This window comes from Juglans regia, chromosome 7, assembly GCF_001411555.2.
Source record: "Juglans regia cultivar Chandler chromosome 7, Walnut 2.0, whole genome shotgun sequence".
In the NCBI taxonomy this organism is placed as follows: domain Eukaryota; kingdom Viridiplantae; phylum Streptophyta; class Magnoliopsida; order Fagales; family Juglandaceae; genus Juglans; species Juglans regia.
Window position 1 is genome coordinate 36,796,011 of NC_049907.1, and position 17,596 is coordinate 36,813,606.

The 17,596-nt window shown below is 35.7% G+C and overlaps 1 protein-coding gene and 1 non-coding gene across 2 annotated transcripts; one reads left to right on the forward strand and one right to left on the reverse strand.

Annotated features, from left to right (window-relative positions):
* Positions 1-365: 365 nt before the first annotated feature.
* LOC108999082 (thermospermine synthase ACAULIS5-like) lies at positions 366-3,877 on the reverse strand. Its single transcript, XM_018975882.2, has 10 exons — positions 3,403-3,877; positions 2,667-2,733; positions 2,475-2,569; positions 2,279-2,381; positions 1,716-1,804; positions 1,458-1,614; positions 1,287-1,362; positions 1,141-1,199; positions 803-939; positions 366-711 (listed from the first exon to the last, which is right to left on the reverse strand). Exons 1-10 carry the CDS (start codon positions 3,543-3,545, stop codon positions 624-626), a joined length of 1,014 nt encoding a protein of 337 aa, XP_018831427.1. The 5' UTR covers positions 3,546-3,877; the 3' UTR covers positions 366-623.
* Positions 3,878-17,235: 13,358 nt separating this feature from the next.
* On the forward strand, positions 17,236-17,343 carry LOC118349163. The gene has a single exon (XR_004802153.1). It is a non-coding gene; the product is annotated as a small nucleolar RNA R71 (small nucleolar RNA).
* Positions 17,344-17,596: the final 253 nt, after the last annotated feature.

Genomic DNA, 17,596 nt, shown 5'->3' on the forward strand with positions numbered 1-17,596 from the left:
GTGTAAATAGCGAACCCATAAAAACTGATCCAGAGGGTGACCCTGTTCTTCAAACCACTCTAAATTAATACCAAAACAATCACCTTTCTTTTGTTTTAAATGTTGCTCCTAGCTATGTGCATCTTTTTCTTTTTAAAATGTTGGAACATGGTCAATCGCATGAAGTTCTTTCCATGCCGGTTAGAACAAATTAGTTTCATCCAAGCTAGTGGTTAATGATTTCCTGTTAATGTAAGTTGCATGCATTTGTTTGTGTTTTTTTTTTTTCTTTTCTCAATGATCGTAATATATATCTTGGTCGTTCTTCTCATAATCTGCACAAACTACTCAGAATGGTGAAGGCTAATTAATCAAGGTACACAAAATGAGTAGTAATTGGTAATCCGTGTTCCATATTCATAATATAGGTTACACAAAACCACGAAAAAGAGGAACACAAAGCAATACATTAATTATATCATACCTTTCAAGTAAGTACAAAATGCAAAAAGAAAGAAAGAAAGAGAAAAGAAATAATATAAGATAAGATAAAACCCAAGAAAGATTTATGTTCTACTGCAGTCTCTCATGTTTCCCTTTGGTTTTTGATAGAGCTTTTGTTCTGGCTCCATTTGGACCATTTCTCATTCTTGAGCTTTTTTGTAGGCACTACCATGACCATATATGAACCTTGCTGTTCCCTCTGTGTAAACATGAGTCTCGTTGTCCAGCCTGTTAAATGCTCCTCTCAAATCAGTTGCTGCTTAAAATATATTCAGAACTGGAAATTACATACAAGTTAAATATATACTATCATCCTTACGAGTTCCGCACGGCTTTGCTCAAGGTGGATGCCGATGAAAATGTTTTCCCATCAAGGTATCTGTTCTCCCCTTTGATCCTCTGTTTCATCCTGAGGTCCAACTCCTCAACACTCAGCACAAAGGGAGTATCAGAAGCCTGCCGTTTAATATCAACAATTCTTTAGTCCACCAAATGAATTTCAAGCAATTTTTCTAATTCTTGTATTGTCAGATAAACAAATCATTTATAAACTATCCTATTTTCTACAGAGACAGTAAAAAGGATCTCAAGAAAGATTGAAATTCATAGGATTTTGTACTGGGATTGGCACATAGAAGAAGGTGTTGATTTTCATACCATGACCCATCCCCAAGTATCAGCAAAAGAAGGAATGTGAGCTGAGTAAGGCACAACATCTGCAAGTGAAAGGAGTAACGTGAACCGTCCCATCTTTACGATAAGCTCCGAAATGCAAACAATAAATGCTATTCAAGGTTACTTACATTTGAAAACCTGTTTTAAAGTGTTGTAAATGCAAGAGAATACTTCCGTATGGCTGAATATCCCAGCAGGCCCTGCCTATATTGATTAAGATACATAATCTGGTTAAAATGTTTTCCTCCGTTGTTTCTCCACACACCTCAACAAGCTTACAAACAAACAGACAGACACACCTGTGTGACAAAGATGCCACCCTGATTAAGTCTAGGCTTGACGGTAAAGTCGTAGAAGGATTTGGTGTAGAGTTTATAACATGGGCCTCCCTCAATTGGGTCAGCCAGGTCTCCTATGATCACATCATAACTCTCCTCTCTGTTTTCTAGCTCAGCCCTGCAGCAAACCACGAGAACACATGGTGGTTATAATATTAAGACAAATAACGATAACAAGAAGAAGAATGGCAGCCATGAGATGTAGGTAGAGAGTGGGACCTGGCATCATTGATAACCAGCTCAAGTCTTGGATCACAGAAAGCATCCCTGTTCACAATTAAGTATGACTTGCAAAACTCTACCACCTCCTGCCCCATTGAAGACAAATTGCAGAATTACCTTTTTGTTTTTGGATTTTTTGTGGGATGTTATGAAACTTCTATATATGTTAATCACACCTATTTACGGCTTGAAAAGTGTCTTCTTTGTCTAAACACTTTGTAAAAAGGTCAGACAAATGTTAAGAATTTTCTATCCAAAAGGTTTTGTTGGCTGCTTTCGCTAATCCTCTTCTTGTCTTTTGTGTTGACAAGACAAAAGAGCTTTAGCAACAGCAATACAGAGAAGACAAACACAATTCACGTTCACATTATATATATGGAAAAACTGAAAGACAAACTTGATGATAGCCGTTTTATTTAGAAATGACTTTAAGAAAATGATCCTAAAAGTAGAAATAAGATCAAAATCCTAAAAAAAGCAAAAAATCTGATGTCGTGAAAGGGCCTAGAAGAAAACCTAAATTACAACACATAATATATAAGAGAATAAGGGGGTTTTACCTCATCAATGTCACACATGATAACCTTCTTTGCAGTGTTATGTCTGAGAATTTCTCTTGCTGTGGAGCCTTCACCTCCTCCCATAATAAAGATGGTGCTTGGACTAGAATCAAATACAAATATTAGATTTCAATGGCGCCGGCGTTACACACAGTCCAACCCAAAAGTAATGACATGTAATAAGAGGTAAAGGTACTTGGGATGATGAAGGAGTGCTGGATGAACAAGGGACTCATGGTAGATGAATTCATCTGTCTCTGCACTTTGAAGCTTTCCATCAATGACTAGAGCCTATTTACAAAAACAACGTTAAGCACAACAAAACTCGGAGCTTCTGCAAAAGAAATATTGCATCTACATTTTCTAAATTAGATTTTTGTTGATTAACCTTTCCAAAAGGTTTTGTGTCCAAAAGCGCGATGTCCTGGTACGGCGAAGCTCCTGTATGCAAAATACTGTATATACATAAAGAAGAAAGTAATCAGTGTTTAGTTAAAATCTTGTCTGGTTTTTTCATGACATCCACGTTGAGCTGAAAGACTTTTATGCTTTGTAAGAATGCGGCCCTTTTTTAACTTGAGAAAAAGCTTTGCTTTATTAAACTAGTTCCCACTTCCCAGTGTGGCATCTTCGAAAGAAATAAATACTCCAAAATGCAGAATATTGACCCAGCAGACTGCTTGGTCTGGGACCTACTAAGTTAAAGACGTTTGGCTTTTCTTTTTTTTTAACCATCTTGAAGGTGCCCGATCATGATTATGTCCATGAATCTTTTCATTGACTCAAGACAACTAAAATGTAAAACAAATAGGCCGCCAACCCTGAAGAAAAGAACAGGAGAAAAAAATATTACTGGGCTCTTACAGTTACACTGGTGTTTTGAATGCGCCAGTTTATATTAATTGTATCCCGTACCGGAAACAAAACTACCTTGACGCCACCTTTCATAAGTTATTTTATCTACTCGCATTTGCTTAATAAATAAAAAAACAAAATCAAAGAACTGAAAAAATAAATATAAATGAGACCTTGTAGAGTTGTATATATATATGATCTTAAAGTAAATATAAATGAGATGGCGTAAGTTAAACTATAAGCAACAATGTCAAGCTGCTTGCATATACCTAATGAGAGCAAAGGACCATCTCAGATTCTCTTCAATCTCTTCCTCGTACCAACAGCTCTTCCTATACCCATTTAGAGGAAAGACTTTTCCATGAACTCCATTACCATTGGAAATACCATTGGAACAAGAAATATCTCCCATCTTCCTATAGCTGACTGATCAGAAAGAACCTCAACCGAGAGAGAGAGAGAGAGAGAGAGAGAGAGAGAGAGGCAAGTGATGGGGAAGTTTAGAAGGCTTGGTGCACAATATAAATGGGAGGGAGTCTGCAGGCCGGGGAATCGAAAAGGACTATGATATGCTTTTGGTATGGACGAGTAGGGAGATTTATCGAAGTGTGTGCTTGAGGGTGTAAAGGAACAAAAATCCTCGTGGATTTTCGTGACGGGAAAAAATACAGTGCGTGTGTGATTTCTAAGGTTGATTTGCTCGCGTGGTTGTAGTATCCTTATTGTCTTCGTCCTCTTTTATCCATAATAAATATTCATCATATTGGACATACGTGATAATCTTTTCCATGTGCATGCGCAGCCATGGAAGCAAAGAAACCAATTGATTTAACGTGTATGATTTTGTAGGGTTAAAGATTGTCTAGGAACCTACCTAGCTATGCTCTAGATACGGGACCCTTGTGATTTTTCCAATGCGCAATCGACAAGTGGGATACGCAGTATGATCATATATGGACAAAGACATAGCAGCATGGATAATGCTGAGATGACGAACAATGTACGAAGAGTTTTATTAGCGGAAGGAAAAAAGATAAAAAGAATGATGATTGAGGGGGTGACATTTACCGGAAATTTGGCTATTTCTTTCTTCAGAAAATGTGTGCAAAATCTTGGTTGGAGAGAGACAGAGAGGAATAGGAAGTTGGGGAGAGCGTGCAGCAGAAACCATCATCATATTCTCTTTGTTGCCTCAAAAGATTGGGAGAGAGCGTGCTGTGCCAGGGCGCACCACTCATAATCACCATCACAATCCTCTCCACCCCCACCATCATAGAAACAAAGAATAACGACACCCTTTAGAACTGTTCCGAGTTCAACTATATATATATATATATATTTATCATGCTTGTCTTGCCACGTGTCAGAGGGAGATCCCATCTTTTGATCCACTTTGTGGGTCCATGAGTGGGACCCGGATGCCAGGTTCTAGTTGTGATGTAAGGTGGGCATCAGCCTGATATGCCTCTCTGGACCATTGGTGGACAGGGAGGGTTCCATAGAGGAGTGGTGTTTTTCTTCAGTCACGCACGCCAACCATGAATACAAAAGCAATCATAGTTGTAGGGTTTCGGGGGGAGTGATAATGGATTGCACAGTGATCATGGCCTGGTTCCGAAGACCCTCTTACTTTCCCTCTTGATCTGTTCCCTAGCTTAGATATCTTTTACTTGCTGGATATATCTCTGCCCCTATTCGTGACCTGTAAAAATCATGACAAATATATATGCCTATCTACTACTTTATGTAAGTTTAATTACCAGATCGATGCTGCCATGCACCTACTTACATAATTTATAAAATCTTATCGTTCTGTTTTTGCACCTAATCTTGTGACTCATTTAGACTTCTGAACGTATCATGATTTTATCCCAATTAATCTCCCGGCCTTTTAATATGAACTGTTGGGGCTTAATTTGCACATTGACTATTGTACGTGTACAAGTACCATACGAGACGTAACATTAAAACATGAAAACATTTTCCATTTTTTATGTTTTGCATACATGAAGACTGTATCTAGGATTATTCTTTTTCTAAACAAATCTTATAAACATGAATTAATGCGTTGTGATTAATGTTGAAAGAAAGATAGCTAGTTGAAAAGGAAAAAATACAAATTGTATGGATTCTTAGATACCTTAAGCTTGACATACGTAACATCCATATATAAGATAATACATCAAAGTTACACTTGTTATATCTAGGGCTGTAAATGAACCAGTCTGTTCGATAGCCCGCTCGGTACTCGCTCGATTAAACTCGAATTGAACTCGACTCGTGAAAAAAAAAAATTCGCTCTTGAAAACAGATACCCGCTCGAATTGTAAATGACACATACCCGACAAAACTTGACTCGGCCCGACTAAGACTCGCTCGTTTATGCTCGAGTCAACTCGTTAGGTCGACTCGATTAAAACTCAATCATACATTGATAAATATATACATACACCTATGTATATACACACACACACATATATATATGTAGTAACTAATAATATAAGCAAACTATTTTTATAATTAAATATATAATATGTAATTTAATTACTTATGTCTATATAGTGAATATAGTTCATAAGTATATTTTATAATTTGTATAATAATTAGTCGATAAAACTTAATAATTTAATATACTAATATGTGAGAACCATATATGAAATAGATATATGCTATTATATTAAGTGTATGTACTAATAATATATGTAGGCATATAATATATTGTTATTTTGAATAAATATCAACTAGTTAGATATTAATTATTTATAAATTTTATAAAATTTTATAATTCAATAGAGATTCTACTTATTAGTTATATAAATTTAATATTAGATTTTTTATTTTTTTATTTTTTAATTTATTAATTATTAAATCTTATTCAAAAAATAAAAAACCACAATTTGAACTCGTGCTCGGCTCGACTTGAACTCGTTTGTGGGACGAGTTAAATGTTTAACTTATCGAGTCGAACTCAAACAAAGAATAAAAAAAAATCTTAAGCTCGAGTATTTTGAGTTCGACAAGTCAAAAACTGACTTGACTCAGCTCGATTACAGCTCTATTTATACCTAATCTCACATGCTACGCATCTTTTAAGGAATTTTATACCTTATTAACTTTTCCTTTACTTGTAAGGTGTTCATATTTACAGTTCTTGTAATGCTGGCCTTAATTTAAGCAGCATGTGCAATCCACTTATCATCTCACGTACGGTACAAAAGGTGTATAATAATAAGAACTAGTTTGATTGTTGAGATGCGATAAAATGAGAATTCTGTAAATAATAATGAAATAATTTACGAATAATAACGAAATAATTTTAGTTAAGATGTTTTAAGAAGTTTTAAAAAAATTAAAAATTAAAATATTATTATAATATAAGTTTTTAATATTATTTTTATTTTGAAATTTTAAAAAAATTGAATTACTTTTTATGTTTTGTTTGGAAGTTTGAAAAAATTATAATAATTAAATAAAAAAATATTTATATTTATAATATTTAAAAAATAAAATAAAATAAAATAAGATAAAATAAAATAAAATAAAATAAGATGGAATGGAGAGTACCAGCTCGCAACAAACAAACGGGGCCTAAAATATGAGTGCGCCATGTCATGAAACAAAAATTGCGAATTCCAGTAGAGTTGGACTGCGTCTCCTAGGGTTCCGTGCAAGCAAGTGACCCTACTTATCCTTTCCTTTCCTTTCCTCTCTGATGGACGAGAATGTCTTCATACAAAAAGCAAAGGAAAGAGTACAATAAGTGCATGCATTACTTGTGGTTTAACTTATACACGAATTCATATGAACGAAGAAATTAATGAACACCATATGGCAACTCATTCCCTTGTCGGAAATTTGAAAATATTGAGATGTGATAGGATTGTTTTTCAGACTTTATTTCTCAAGTTAGTTTGATAAATGTATATAATTTTTATTATTAATGATATTGTTTGTTTCCTATAAAAAAATGGCCATCATATTTTGATTTAATAAGTGTTATGTAATAAAAAAATTATATAAAAATAAATTTATAAATTAATATAATTTTATATGTTTATTTTATAATAAAAATAATTTTACAATCTAATATACGACATCAAATTATATTAATTTATATATTTTTTTTTATATATTTTTTTTATAATTAAAATATTTCTCTTTTACTTTTAGTGACTCATATATTTTATGATAACCTAACATATATAGGCCAATAAGTAGCTACTTTGTCATGTAGTGACTACTTTGTCACATAAGTGGGTGTAACACTTCTCCAATTCAATTGAGTGACTCACATGAGTAGCTACTTTGTCATTTTCATGGTAATGTGACATGTATTTTACAGCACAAGTCAAACGTAATTTCAACTAATAGATAGGCTAATAAGATTTGACATTCTCTCCATAATAATAAAATCTTATTATTATCTTTATTTATTTTTAAATATGTTTTAAGTGCATATATTAAATACATCAAATTAGCTTCATTTTCAATTCTATTATTTTCAAAAACAATATCCTATACATCAAAATATATCCAAAAACCACAAAGCATCAAAATACATCAAATAAAATAAAATTGAGATCCTCCTCAAAATTACATGAAGAAAAAAGGTTAAAACGAAGAAAATAATATAAACAAAAGGATTGGCTAAGTTACTCTGCATAGACAAATTTTGTTGAAATACTGTAGGTCATAACTAAAGTTGTAATGAGAAGGCCCAAATTATAAGGTCTATATTTTAAAATGACTAGTCAATGATCTAATTAGAGCATTTATTATAATATTATAAACAACAAAAATTTTTCATTTTCAAATAAAGAAATATTATAATTATAAAGAAATTATATAAAATAATCTCATAAATTGATATGGTTTGATGTGACTTATCAGATTATAAAATTATTTTTATTATAAAATAAATCTAATGAATCAGATAAAATTATATTAATTTATAGAATTATTTTTATGTAACTATTTTGTGAAGCTTAACACTGTCTATCTAAATAATATTGGACCCCATAATTGTGCAACTGAATGGGCCAAGGTTTAAACGGTGCAGCCTTTACGAAGCCCAACACACTCTAATGTCGGTCTTTTCTTTCTTTCTGTCTTTCTTTTTCTTTTACTTTCAACCCAACAAACTGATGCATGGAGTTGCACGTTGATCGGACGGACGCATGCATTTTTAGGGCGGGTTTGAATACATAAATCTATTTTATTTCATCGATTTTATAATTATAATTTTTTAAAATTTTTATATAAAATATAATAAATAATTTAATTTTTTATAATTTAAAATAAAAATAATACTAAAAAATTATATTTAATAATATTTTATTTAATTTTTAATAAAATAATATTTTGTTTATGCTAGAGAAAATTAATGCAACCTCATAATAAAATTAAAGGTCAGGCCTCAAGGGCCACGAAATGCAAAGTAGACGTGGTCAAAGCCCTCCTTTTATATCCGAGCTATTTGGGCCTTACATGGACTTTTTTGATTTCGGGGAATTTGGGTTGGGCTTAATCTATAGTGTCACTCGAGCCCCTCATACTCTCAGACCTGAGAACGGTCATGCCCTCGGCATGATCATGTTTGAACTGGATTAAGTTTGTAAATGACGTATTCCACCACCGTTCGTGATCTTTAACCTGCAAATCGTTAAGTGGGCGATGTGGTGCGTCTGTGACACCTCCGATTCTTAAGTCAGTAATGAGTGAGACATAATAATTTAAGAATGCTTAATCAGATCGATCGAAGGTTACTTGTTGCCCCTATATATAGGTATGGAGAATATTGGATGAATACTATGCACTAATTAACTTTGCATAATGCTTAGCTATTTGGAGGCTTATCCCTAATGTATCGGAATTATCTAATCACCACGTGTTTCATACTCATAATGTAAGGTTTTATCCCTCCCTAGTCCCTAATAAATAGGTCAGGTAGGGTCTTCGTTAAGCTACATGACTCATTTGAGTCCTTTATAAATGGTGGGTCTTAGGCCCCCAGTTTGGGCTAGACCAATATTAATTCCTTCAGTTACTTCGCTAATTCCTCTCGCATGTAAGCAAGGGGGATTCATAATGAAAGAATTATAAGTATCTTGCTTTACTTAATCGAGGACGTTTGAGACCCTAGACTATCCCGCTAAGGATTTTAGATATATGCACTACCTCGCTGGTGCTTATATTACTTTACTAGCCTTTTCCACTTATCTAGAGGCAATAATTTCAAACTTGGAAAACGTGCGAACGTTACCTAATAACCGTCGCCACATTCTCTTTTAATCACATCATTTAGTTAGGTCATAATGGTTTGCAATTATCACCTGGTTTTCATTTCCTTACTCCTTTGCATTTTTCGATGTCTTTTTCTCGATTTCTTCGTTTCTTCTTTATGTTCTTGAAATCCCACTATCTCGAGTTCTTTATCTTCGACTCTAACCTTCCCCATTTCTTCATTTCTTTTGCTTCTTTGTCATTCTCATGGCTCAATGAAACACATTCCAAACCCCTGTTGTCCCAAAGTCTTCTTCTGCTAAAGATGTTACATACTTCGAAGGTTTTGGGTGGTGCGCAACCCTCACTGCCAGAGACTTGAAGAATCTACGCAACACCTACGTGATCCCAGATTCAATACTCCTGGAACTCCCTCGTTGTGGTTGCGTCGATTAAAAAGGATTCGCAGAAAAGGTTGCTCTTCCCGTGTGTGCCCTAATTCATGGTTTGCGATTTCCTTTCTGTCACCCAGTACGCTACGTTCTTGATCTTCTTAGGCTAGCTCCTGCACAGCTTCATTCTCATGCATGGAGGGTTATTCTTTGTTCTTGCATTGTGTTTCACTTGGTTTGGAACCCACTAGGGAAGAATACCCAGATTTAACTACCCGAGAGTTCCTAGCATTTTATTCTTTGAGGAGCTCTCCAGGCAACATTTGTAACTTTCGGATTAGGAATCAGCGATTAGCTCGTTTAGAAAGCAGTCACTAACGCCAAACAATGGACGAGGAAGTTTTACTTGGTCCTGGGCGCAAGTTGGGAATTTCTCAATTCGGAGGCTATGCGCCCAGAGTTCCCAATTAGAGCTACCTGGAGTAAAATTCCTAATGATAAGGGCCTTATGTCGGCTTTGGAACCTCTATCTGAACGGGGGCAATCCCATGTCAACATAGTTGCTGCCTGAGCGAGTGAGCATGAGGATGACCTTTGGATTGAGGATCTCTTGTCGCCCGCCAATATTGATCATTTATTGGTGATGCCTAACCGTTCAAAGGTCAAGGGTCACCTCTTCCTAAACAAGGACATGGCGCCATCTCCCCCAATCAAGCCTTCCTCTGAGTCTTCTCCCCAGGTTTCGTGGAAGCGTCCTCTCCAACCTACTATAGATACACCTTCCCCTGGCGGTAAAGAGGGGGCTGGTCAACCTCAGGGTACTTCACCTTCTACCCCCAATCGCTCACCAGCACGTGCGCCTTCTCCAAGTCTTGATGACGTTGAGGGTTTGATGGGTCAAGCCCTTTCTGACCTAGCGACCACGTTTGACTTTGACCTTCCTTCCCAACAGTTTGCATTGGCGTCTAGCCCAACCTTCGAATTCTCTACATTCGAAGATCCTGATTTGCCAAGGGAAGGCGATGAGGTCAACGTTGATATGGACACTGCCTTCTCCTTGAGCCTTGCCGACCAAGTAGTGCATGAGGGAAATCAGGGCAGTGGAGATGGTGCCCTAGGCGACCGTGGTGTTCAGGGTGGTGAGAAGGGGGGTAACGTTCCTATTTGTGAAGAATTGGAAGAAGAAAGTGAAAGCAAAAGTTTAACGCTCCATTATTGGCATACTACTATCTCGAGGGGACAGACCCCTCCACTCGACTTGGGGGCTGGTGGCGATCACGTTTCTACTCCCTTTACCTTTCTCTCCTCATTTGGAGATGACACTGAGTCTTCTCCCTTAGAGGAGGGTGTTCCTCTAGGTGGTTTTGCGAGTGAGAACATTAGTCTTGGGAAGGTTGAACTTGCCTACACCAACATTGTTCGCCTGGTAGGAGATTTGGATAAGGCCCTTGAGATTGGAGCAGACTCAGCAACGGTGCTTCCTGAGGCTTTCCCTTTTGGTACCTACTATAAGTCTGAGATGAGGTATGATGGGGAGGTGTAGAGAGGTACTTCCACCTCCTCTGGTCCTGCTATAGATGATGCCGTCAACAACATGGCTAATCGACTAAGGAATTTTTTCTCTAGGGTAGCTCTGACTTTGTTTCTCTCACTTCTCTCTCTCTCTCTCTCTCTCTCTCTTTTTTCTTTTTTCTTTTTTTAACTTCTTCTCAATTTTATTTTTTTATGGTGTCAACGATTTGGCGGCCTAGATCATGGTTAATCTTGCCGACTTGGAGGATGAATTTTGCTCTAGGCATTTCTTTTCTTTCTACGCCAAGAGTGAATTTGAGAGATGGAAGGGTGAAAGGGTGGAGTTGAAGATCCTACTTGAGCGAGCGGATGGCTACGCGCACTCTCTTGCAGGTAACTTGGATATTCTCCGTGACGAGATTTTTTACACTCGCGATGAACTCCGTCGTGCCACAGAGGTGAAGGCCTAGGACAACTTCTCGTTGGGACTGCTAGAGTCAAAGTGTGATTCCGCTAAGGCTCAACTTTCCCTTGTCTAGGGGGAGTTGGATTCAGAGTAGAGTCGTGCTCACTCTAAGCTCTCCGCCCTCCAAGAGGAGCTAAACTCTTTCCGCTAGGAGCTGTCAAGTTCTCAGCGGCGTTGTACTGAACTCGGGGAGGTGTTGGCAGCTTCGAAGAAGAGTAAGCGACAAGTTAATCTTGACCTCTCAGAGGCGCGTGACACTTGATTACACCCAAAGAATAACACGGTAGTTGTAGTGCAGCTTTGGAGTGTCGATTCCACATAGAGACAAATTAAAAGAATAGTAGAAAGAACAAAGAACTAAAGTAAAATATTAAGTGATTAATGGAGGACAAATATTAATTTTAAATGTAAATTAAAGTGAAGCAAAGTGACTAACGAAAAAAGTACTCGAGTTTGACAAATAGTAAAGCGTCGGGAATCCCTTACACAAATATGATATTTTAATTATTCTTAATTCATTGAATAACTCAATTGGGAACTCAATTTTCAAAATTCTCAATCGGAAGGTATAGATTTATAAACCAAGATTAAACCAAATGCAACCCTATGAAAAGTCATCCACCACTTTTAAAATACGTAAATTATTATTACTATTGAGAAAATACAACGACGACAATATACTCAGGAAGCGATATTGCAGCAAAGAATTAAATCAATATAGATAAATAATTGATCCAAACATAATCAAAGAGCTAATCAATTCAATAGAAAAAGCATGACTGAATTCATAAACAGAATAAATTTTATGATTATTCGGAGAAAAAAACATCAACAATGAATTGAGAATGATAAAACAAAAGAGTTTTAGTAATTGAAAATCAAATACATAAATCAAAAATAAATTAAAAATACCATCTAATGTGCAAGTTCATCTCTAGCCCTACTTGAGAATTTAGTTACCCATAAATATAATGAACAACAAAAATATTCAGAGAAAAATAGAGCAAACGACAGCCATGTAAATTAATTTCAGATCTTCCTCCTTCAAACTAAGTCGTCTCCCCTCTTCTGAACTCTCTAATTTCGTGCTAATCATGTGCTTAAATAGGGTAGGAAAGAAACCCTAATGTCTTCATATTCCCGCACACAAAATTGCCCAAATTTTAGGACTCAACTTGACAGACAAGTACGTGCTTCAAGATTTCTAATTTGGAAATCCTTATTAAAGACAACTTTGTAGCTCTTTAAGATAGCTTCCAAAACATCAATATTCGCATCAATCCGATATCTGAGCAGAAAGTTATGATTAAAATATTAAAGTGTATCCATTCTGTCTCCTAACGCATTTTGGACTTTGATCCGAATTACTTTCAAACCCCATCATTATCCTTATTTGAAGAGTCCTATAATCGTTGAAAGTTTTTAGGTTGTTCCAACGTCTTACCCACTTGAAAGTCCTTTGAATTTGAATAGGTTTGAACTTGTTCTTTTATAGACTCTAAAATTAAATATAAAAATCTGTTTAGGAGTATCCCAAAGTAAATAGAAACTCAATTCAAGAATACACATTAATTTCAATAATTTTAATTAACATTTTAACATAGTCCAATAATAGGGTATTTAGAGTGCACTTTCATACACTCATCACACACCCCAACTTGCTTATTGCTAGTCACTTGCAATTTCTATGCTAAAGAGATGAAATAGATGAGAATCACTAAAATAGGCCACAAATTCACATTTTTCAAATGCACATATAAAAAACAAACTAAAGAATCTAATAACCCATCAAGATCAATCCACTTATAGCAATTCACAGAGTGTGTGTGTTCTCCAAGCTATAACCATCTTACCACTAACCTTGACACATGCAACATTTAGAACATCTCAAGCAAAATGTTCAATTCCATAACTCACGGGTATAATAGTGATGTATACACAATCACATAGAGATTTAGATAATTATGAACAAGCAACAAGTAAGCATTGATCTTATGATAGAAACACTAACAAATAAGAATTCAACCATTCTTTCCACATGCCTACATGAGATAAGAACAGTTAAAACAAAAGGTTGTAATGTGGCTTAGGTTAGGCTATATGACAAGTAAAGGAAAATGATTCAAAAACTTTCAAGTACACATCTAAGGTATCTTATTGAATATATCAATAAACCACATCTATCACTTGATATACTCTTAAACCTTTCAAATCATCGAATAATGCCTCTTTTTCTTCTTCCTTTTCTTTTTCCTTTTCTTTTTTTTCATCATTTTCTTTTTATAATTTGGTGATCAATTACATGTCACCCTGGTATTTTGTTATTTTTACCCAGCCTTAGTATTTTTGCCTTTGAAGCTCACTCACTTGAACACCTTGTAACTCATGTTCTTTCCTTTTCTCTCTCTTTTTTTTTTATTCCTCTCAAAAAGAAGAATTTCACATCTAGTACACATTTGGAAGTAACAAGGATAGGAAAATTTTTTCTATAAGCTATACTCCAATGTAGAGAGGCACGCATGTGGGCATATGAAAAGAAAATGTTATATGTGTTTATTGGCTCAAAGTTGGCTACTAGGGGTCTACGATGGAAAGTGTTAGTTGAAAGGCTCAAACGTTGATCCTAAGTTGACATTCGTCATATCCCAAGTATATTCACCATCTTACCACAAATCATGTAATGATATTCTCAAAAGAAGTGTCTAATTCAACAGATCAATGAACACTTATCACATTTTATTGCATTTGTAAGCTCTCAGTCCTTTCCAAAACTCACATTAATACTTAAGCGAAAGAGTTCTCTAATTACATGTGTCAAACCACAATCTTACCATAAAACTTGGATGAGTACATTAAAGGTTCTGTGAATGCTTCAACAAAAAATGATTATGGTGGGTTTGGTGAATTCACGAAGATGACTATGAATGAGAATGAGTACGCATGTGAAAAGGATGCACGTGTGATGCAAAATTAAAAAACTTTGACACATGAAAATATGCCACAGAGTTCTAACAAGCATTTTAAATACTGAATTTACAACACCACCCTCCAACTTAAATGAAACATTGTCCTCAATGTTTAGGAATCAAATTTGAATGGGGAGTAACTAAAAAAGGTAGAATACACCTGATGAGTGATGTGGATAGCTCGCTAAGCACCAAAGATGGTAACCTGAATTGACAAAATGGAACTAACCTGCAAACAAAAACAAAGAAAACAACAGTAAACAAAAAGAAAAAGAAAGAAAATAAGAGAAAACAAAAATAAAACAAATAAAGAAAAATATACCTGCGTGGTGTGGCTAAGGTTGATAGACCGTATCCACAAGTGGAATCTCTTCCACTTCCGGAACTTGCCTATCAATTAATACTTTAAGACGTTGATCATTTATTTTAAAAATCCGATCATCCTTAGAATCTTCTATTTCTACCACCCCATTTGTAAAGACATTATTCACTACAAAAGGCCGGTCCACCTAGACCTAAGTTTTCCTGAGTGCTTATGAAGTCTAGAATCATATAAGAACACTAGGTCATTAGGCTTAAACATCTTCCTACCAATATTTTTATCATAAAATGTTTTCGTTTTATCCTTATAGATTTTAGAGTTCTCATAAGCATCATTTCTCAACTCTTCCAACTCGATCAACTGAAATTTCCTATGCTTACCAGCATTCAATTTCGAAGAAATACTAATAGGAAAAGTGTCACCTCGGCCGAGAAATGCATGCTTAAGACCTAAGGGCAGTGGCTTCAATTCCAATTTGGGACTATTCATGCATGAAGGAATCTGCTTTTCCTTTTTGTTAGACAACTCCTCTAATTTCGATTGTCAAATATGTGGCTCATAATTCTGAGGTTCATAAAAAATAGCACAAACATCAACAACATCAGATGAATCATTCATAGTATCAAACTTATAATTAACAAGAAAATATTCAGGAGAATCATAATCATGAGTTGTGTGAACTTCATTATCTATGAGTGTGTCAATCATGTATGTTTGGTGGCACTCATCATCCTCTTTGGACTGATTATTGATGTGTAAAATGTTGACCTCCATGGTCATGTTTCCAAAAGATAGTTTCATCAGCCTATTCCTGCAGTCTATAAGTGCATTAGTAGTAACAAGGAAATATCTACCTAATATGAGAGGAATCTTAGAGTTAGAGTCAACAACCGACTAAGAATCCAAAATTAAAAAATCAACAGGGTGGTAAAACTTGTCAATTTAGATCAAAACATCATCAACTATCCCTCTTGATTTTTTAACTGAACGGTCATCCAATTGAAGCACAACAGAAGTAGGCTTAATTTCACCCAAACCAAACTGCAAATAAATAGAATAAGGCATCAAATTTACACTAGTTCCTAAATCTAGCAACGGTTGCCCAAACTCATGATTCCCAATATTACATGCAATGGTGAGACAACCAGGATCCTTGTACTTAGAAGGAATTCGCTACTCAATTAGAGCACTAACTTGCTCTGTTAGAAATGTTGTCTTATTAACATGGTGCTTCATCTTAACAGTACACAAATATTTGAGAACTTTTGCATAAGTAGGAACTTGTTTAATAACATGCAAAAGAGAGAGATTGATCTATACTTGCCTGAGGTTTTCCAAGATTTCATTGTTAGAATCCAAAGTTCACATACCAGATTTTAAAGCTTGAGGAAATGGTACCTTAACTGGGCTCTTGATTACCTCGATTTTTTTGGGCAACTCAGCATTATCCTTGCTTTGTTCATCTTCAACATCCTCTAGCTTATCAGTTGTTGGGATGTGTGAGGACTTACCACTTTGTGTCACAATGGCATTGACTTCCTTCAAATTTCCTTGAACCATATGTTGACCTTGGGCTATGGATTGAGCTTGAGAAGGGAACTTGCCACGCTCATTCACACTCAAGGAGCTCATCAACTTGGATACTTGGCTCTTTGTCTCTTTATTTTCTTCAACAATCTGCATAATCAAAAATTCAAACTTTTAATTAGTTTTACCCTGTGCCTTAATAAAAGCATGCAAAGTGTCTTCTCAAGGACTCCTAGAAGATGAAGGTGCATGATATGGTGCAGAATATGATCTAGGGGGTTGTGCAGGCGGCTGGTTTTCAGACTTCCAGCTAAAATTGGGGTGATTGCGCCATCTCAAATTATAGGTATCAGAGAAAGGTGTAAAAGACTTATTGTACATACCTAAAGCATTACATTGTTCCTCATATATCCTTCTCATCTCAGCAAATGTGAGACACTTTTGGGCGAGGTGATCTACCTCGCCACACACAAAACATGGTCCAAAAGACTTTGCATGATTAGCCACCGTGTGTTGGCTTTAAGTCCTTAGTCTTTAACACTTCTGGCTCCCTAGTGAGCATCTCAACCTTTGCCTTTAGGTTATCCTCTTCCCTGAGATGGTAAATTCCACCACCATTACACATCATCTCCACAAATTGGTGCTCTCTAGGTGTAGGTCCCTTATAAAAATAGCTCACTAAGCGCTAATTTTCATACCCATGGTGAGGACACATATTCAACAACTCCTTAAATCTCTCCCAAGACTAATACAAAATCTCACTGTCCTTTTGTGCAAATGTGGATATTTACCTTTTAAAAGCATTGGTCTTATGTTGGGAAAAATATTTATTAAAGAAGACCTGAGTCATCTCATTCCATGACCCAATAGATCGTGGTCTCAGTGAGTATAGCCAACTCTTAGCTCTATCCTTTAAAGAGAAATGAAAGAACTTAAGTCACACAACGTCATCAGTTGCATTTTGACTATGAAAAGTTGCAACTATTTCATCAAACTCCCTAATGTGCACATATGAATTTTCATTTTCCAAGCCATGAAAAGTATGGAGTAACTGTA

Excerpts from the sequence above, each read along its gene's own strand:
- LOC108999082 (XM_018975882.2), bottom strand. The coding sequence starts at position 3,545 with ATGGGAGATATTTCTTGTTCCAATGGTATTTCCAATGGTAATGGAGTT. Across the intron at positions 1,615-1,715 it reads CTGGTTATCAATGATGCCAG|GGCTGAGCTAGAAAACAGAG; the intron begins GTCCCACTCTCT and ends GGTTTGCTGCAG. Across the intron at positions 1,363-1,457 it reads GTGGCATCTTTGTCACACAG|GCAGGGCCTGCTGGGATATT; the intron begins GTGTGTCTGTCT and ends TAATCAATATAG.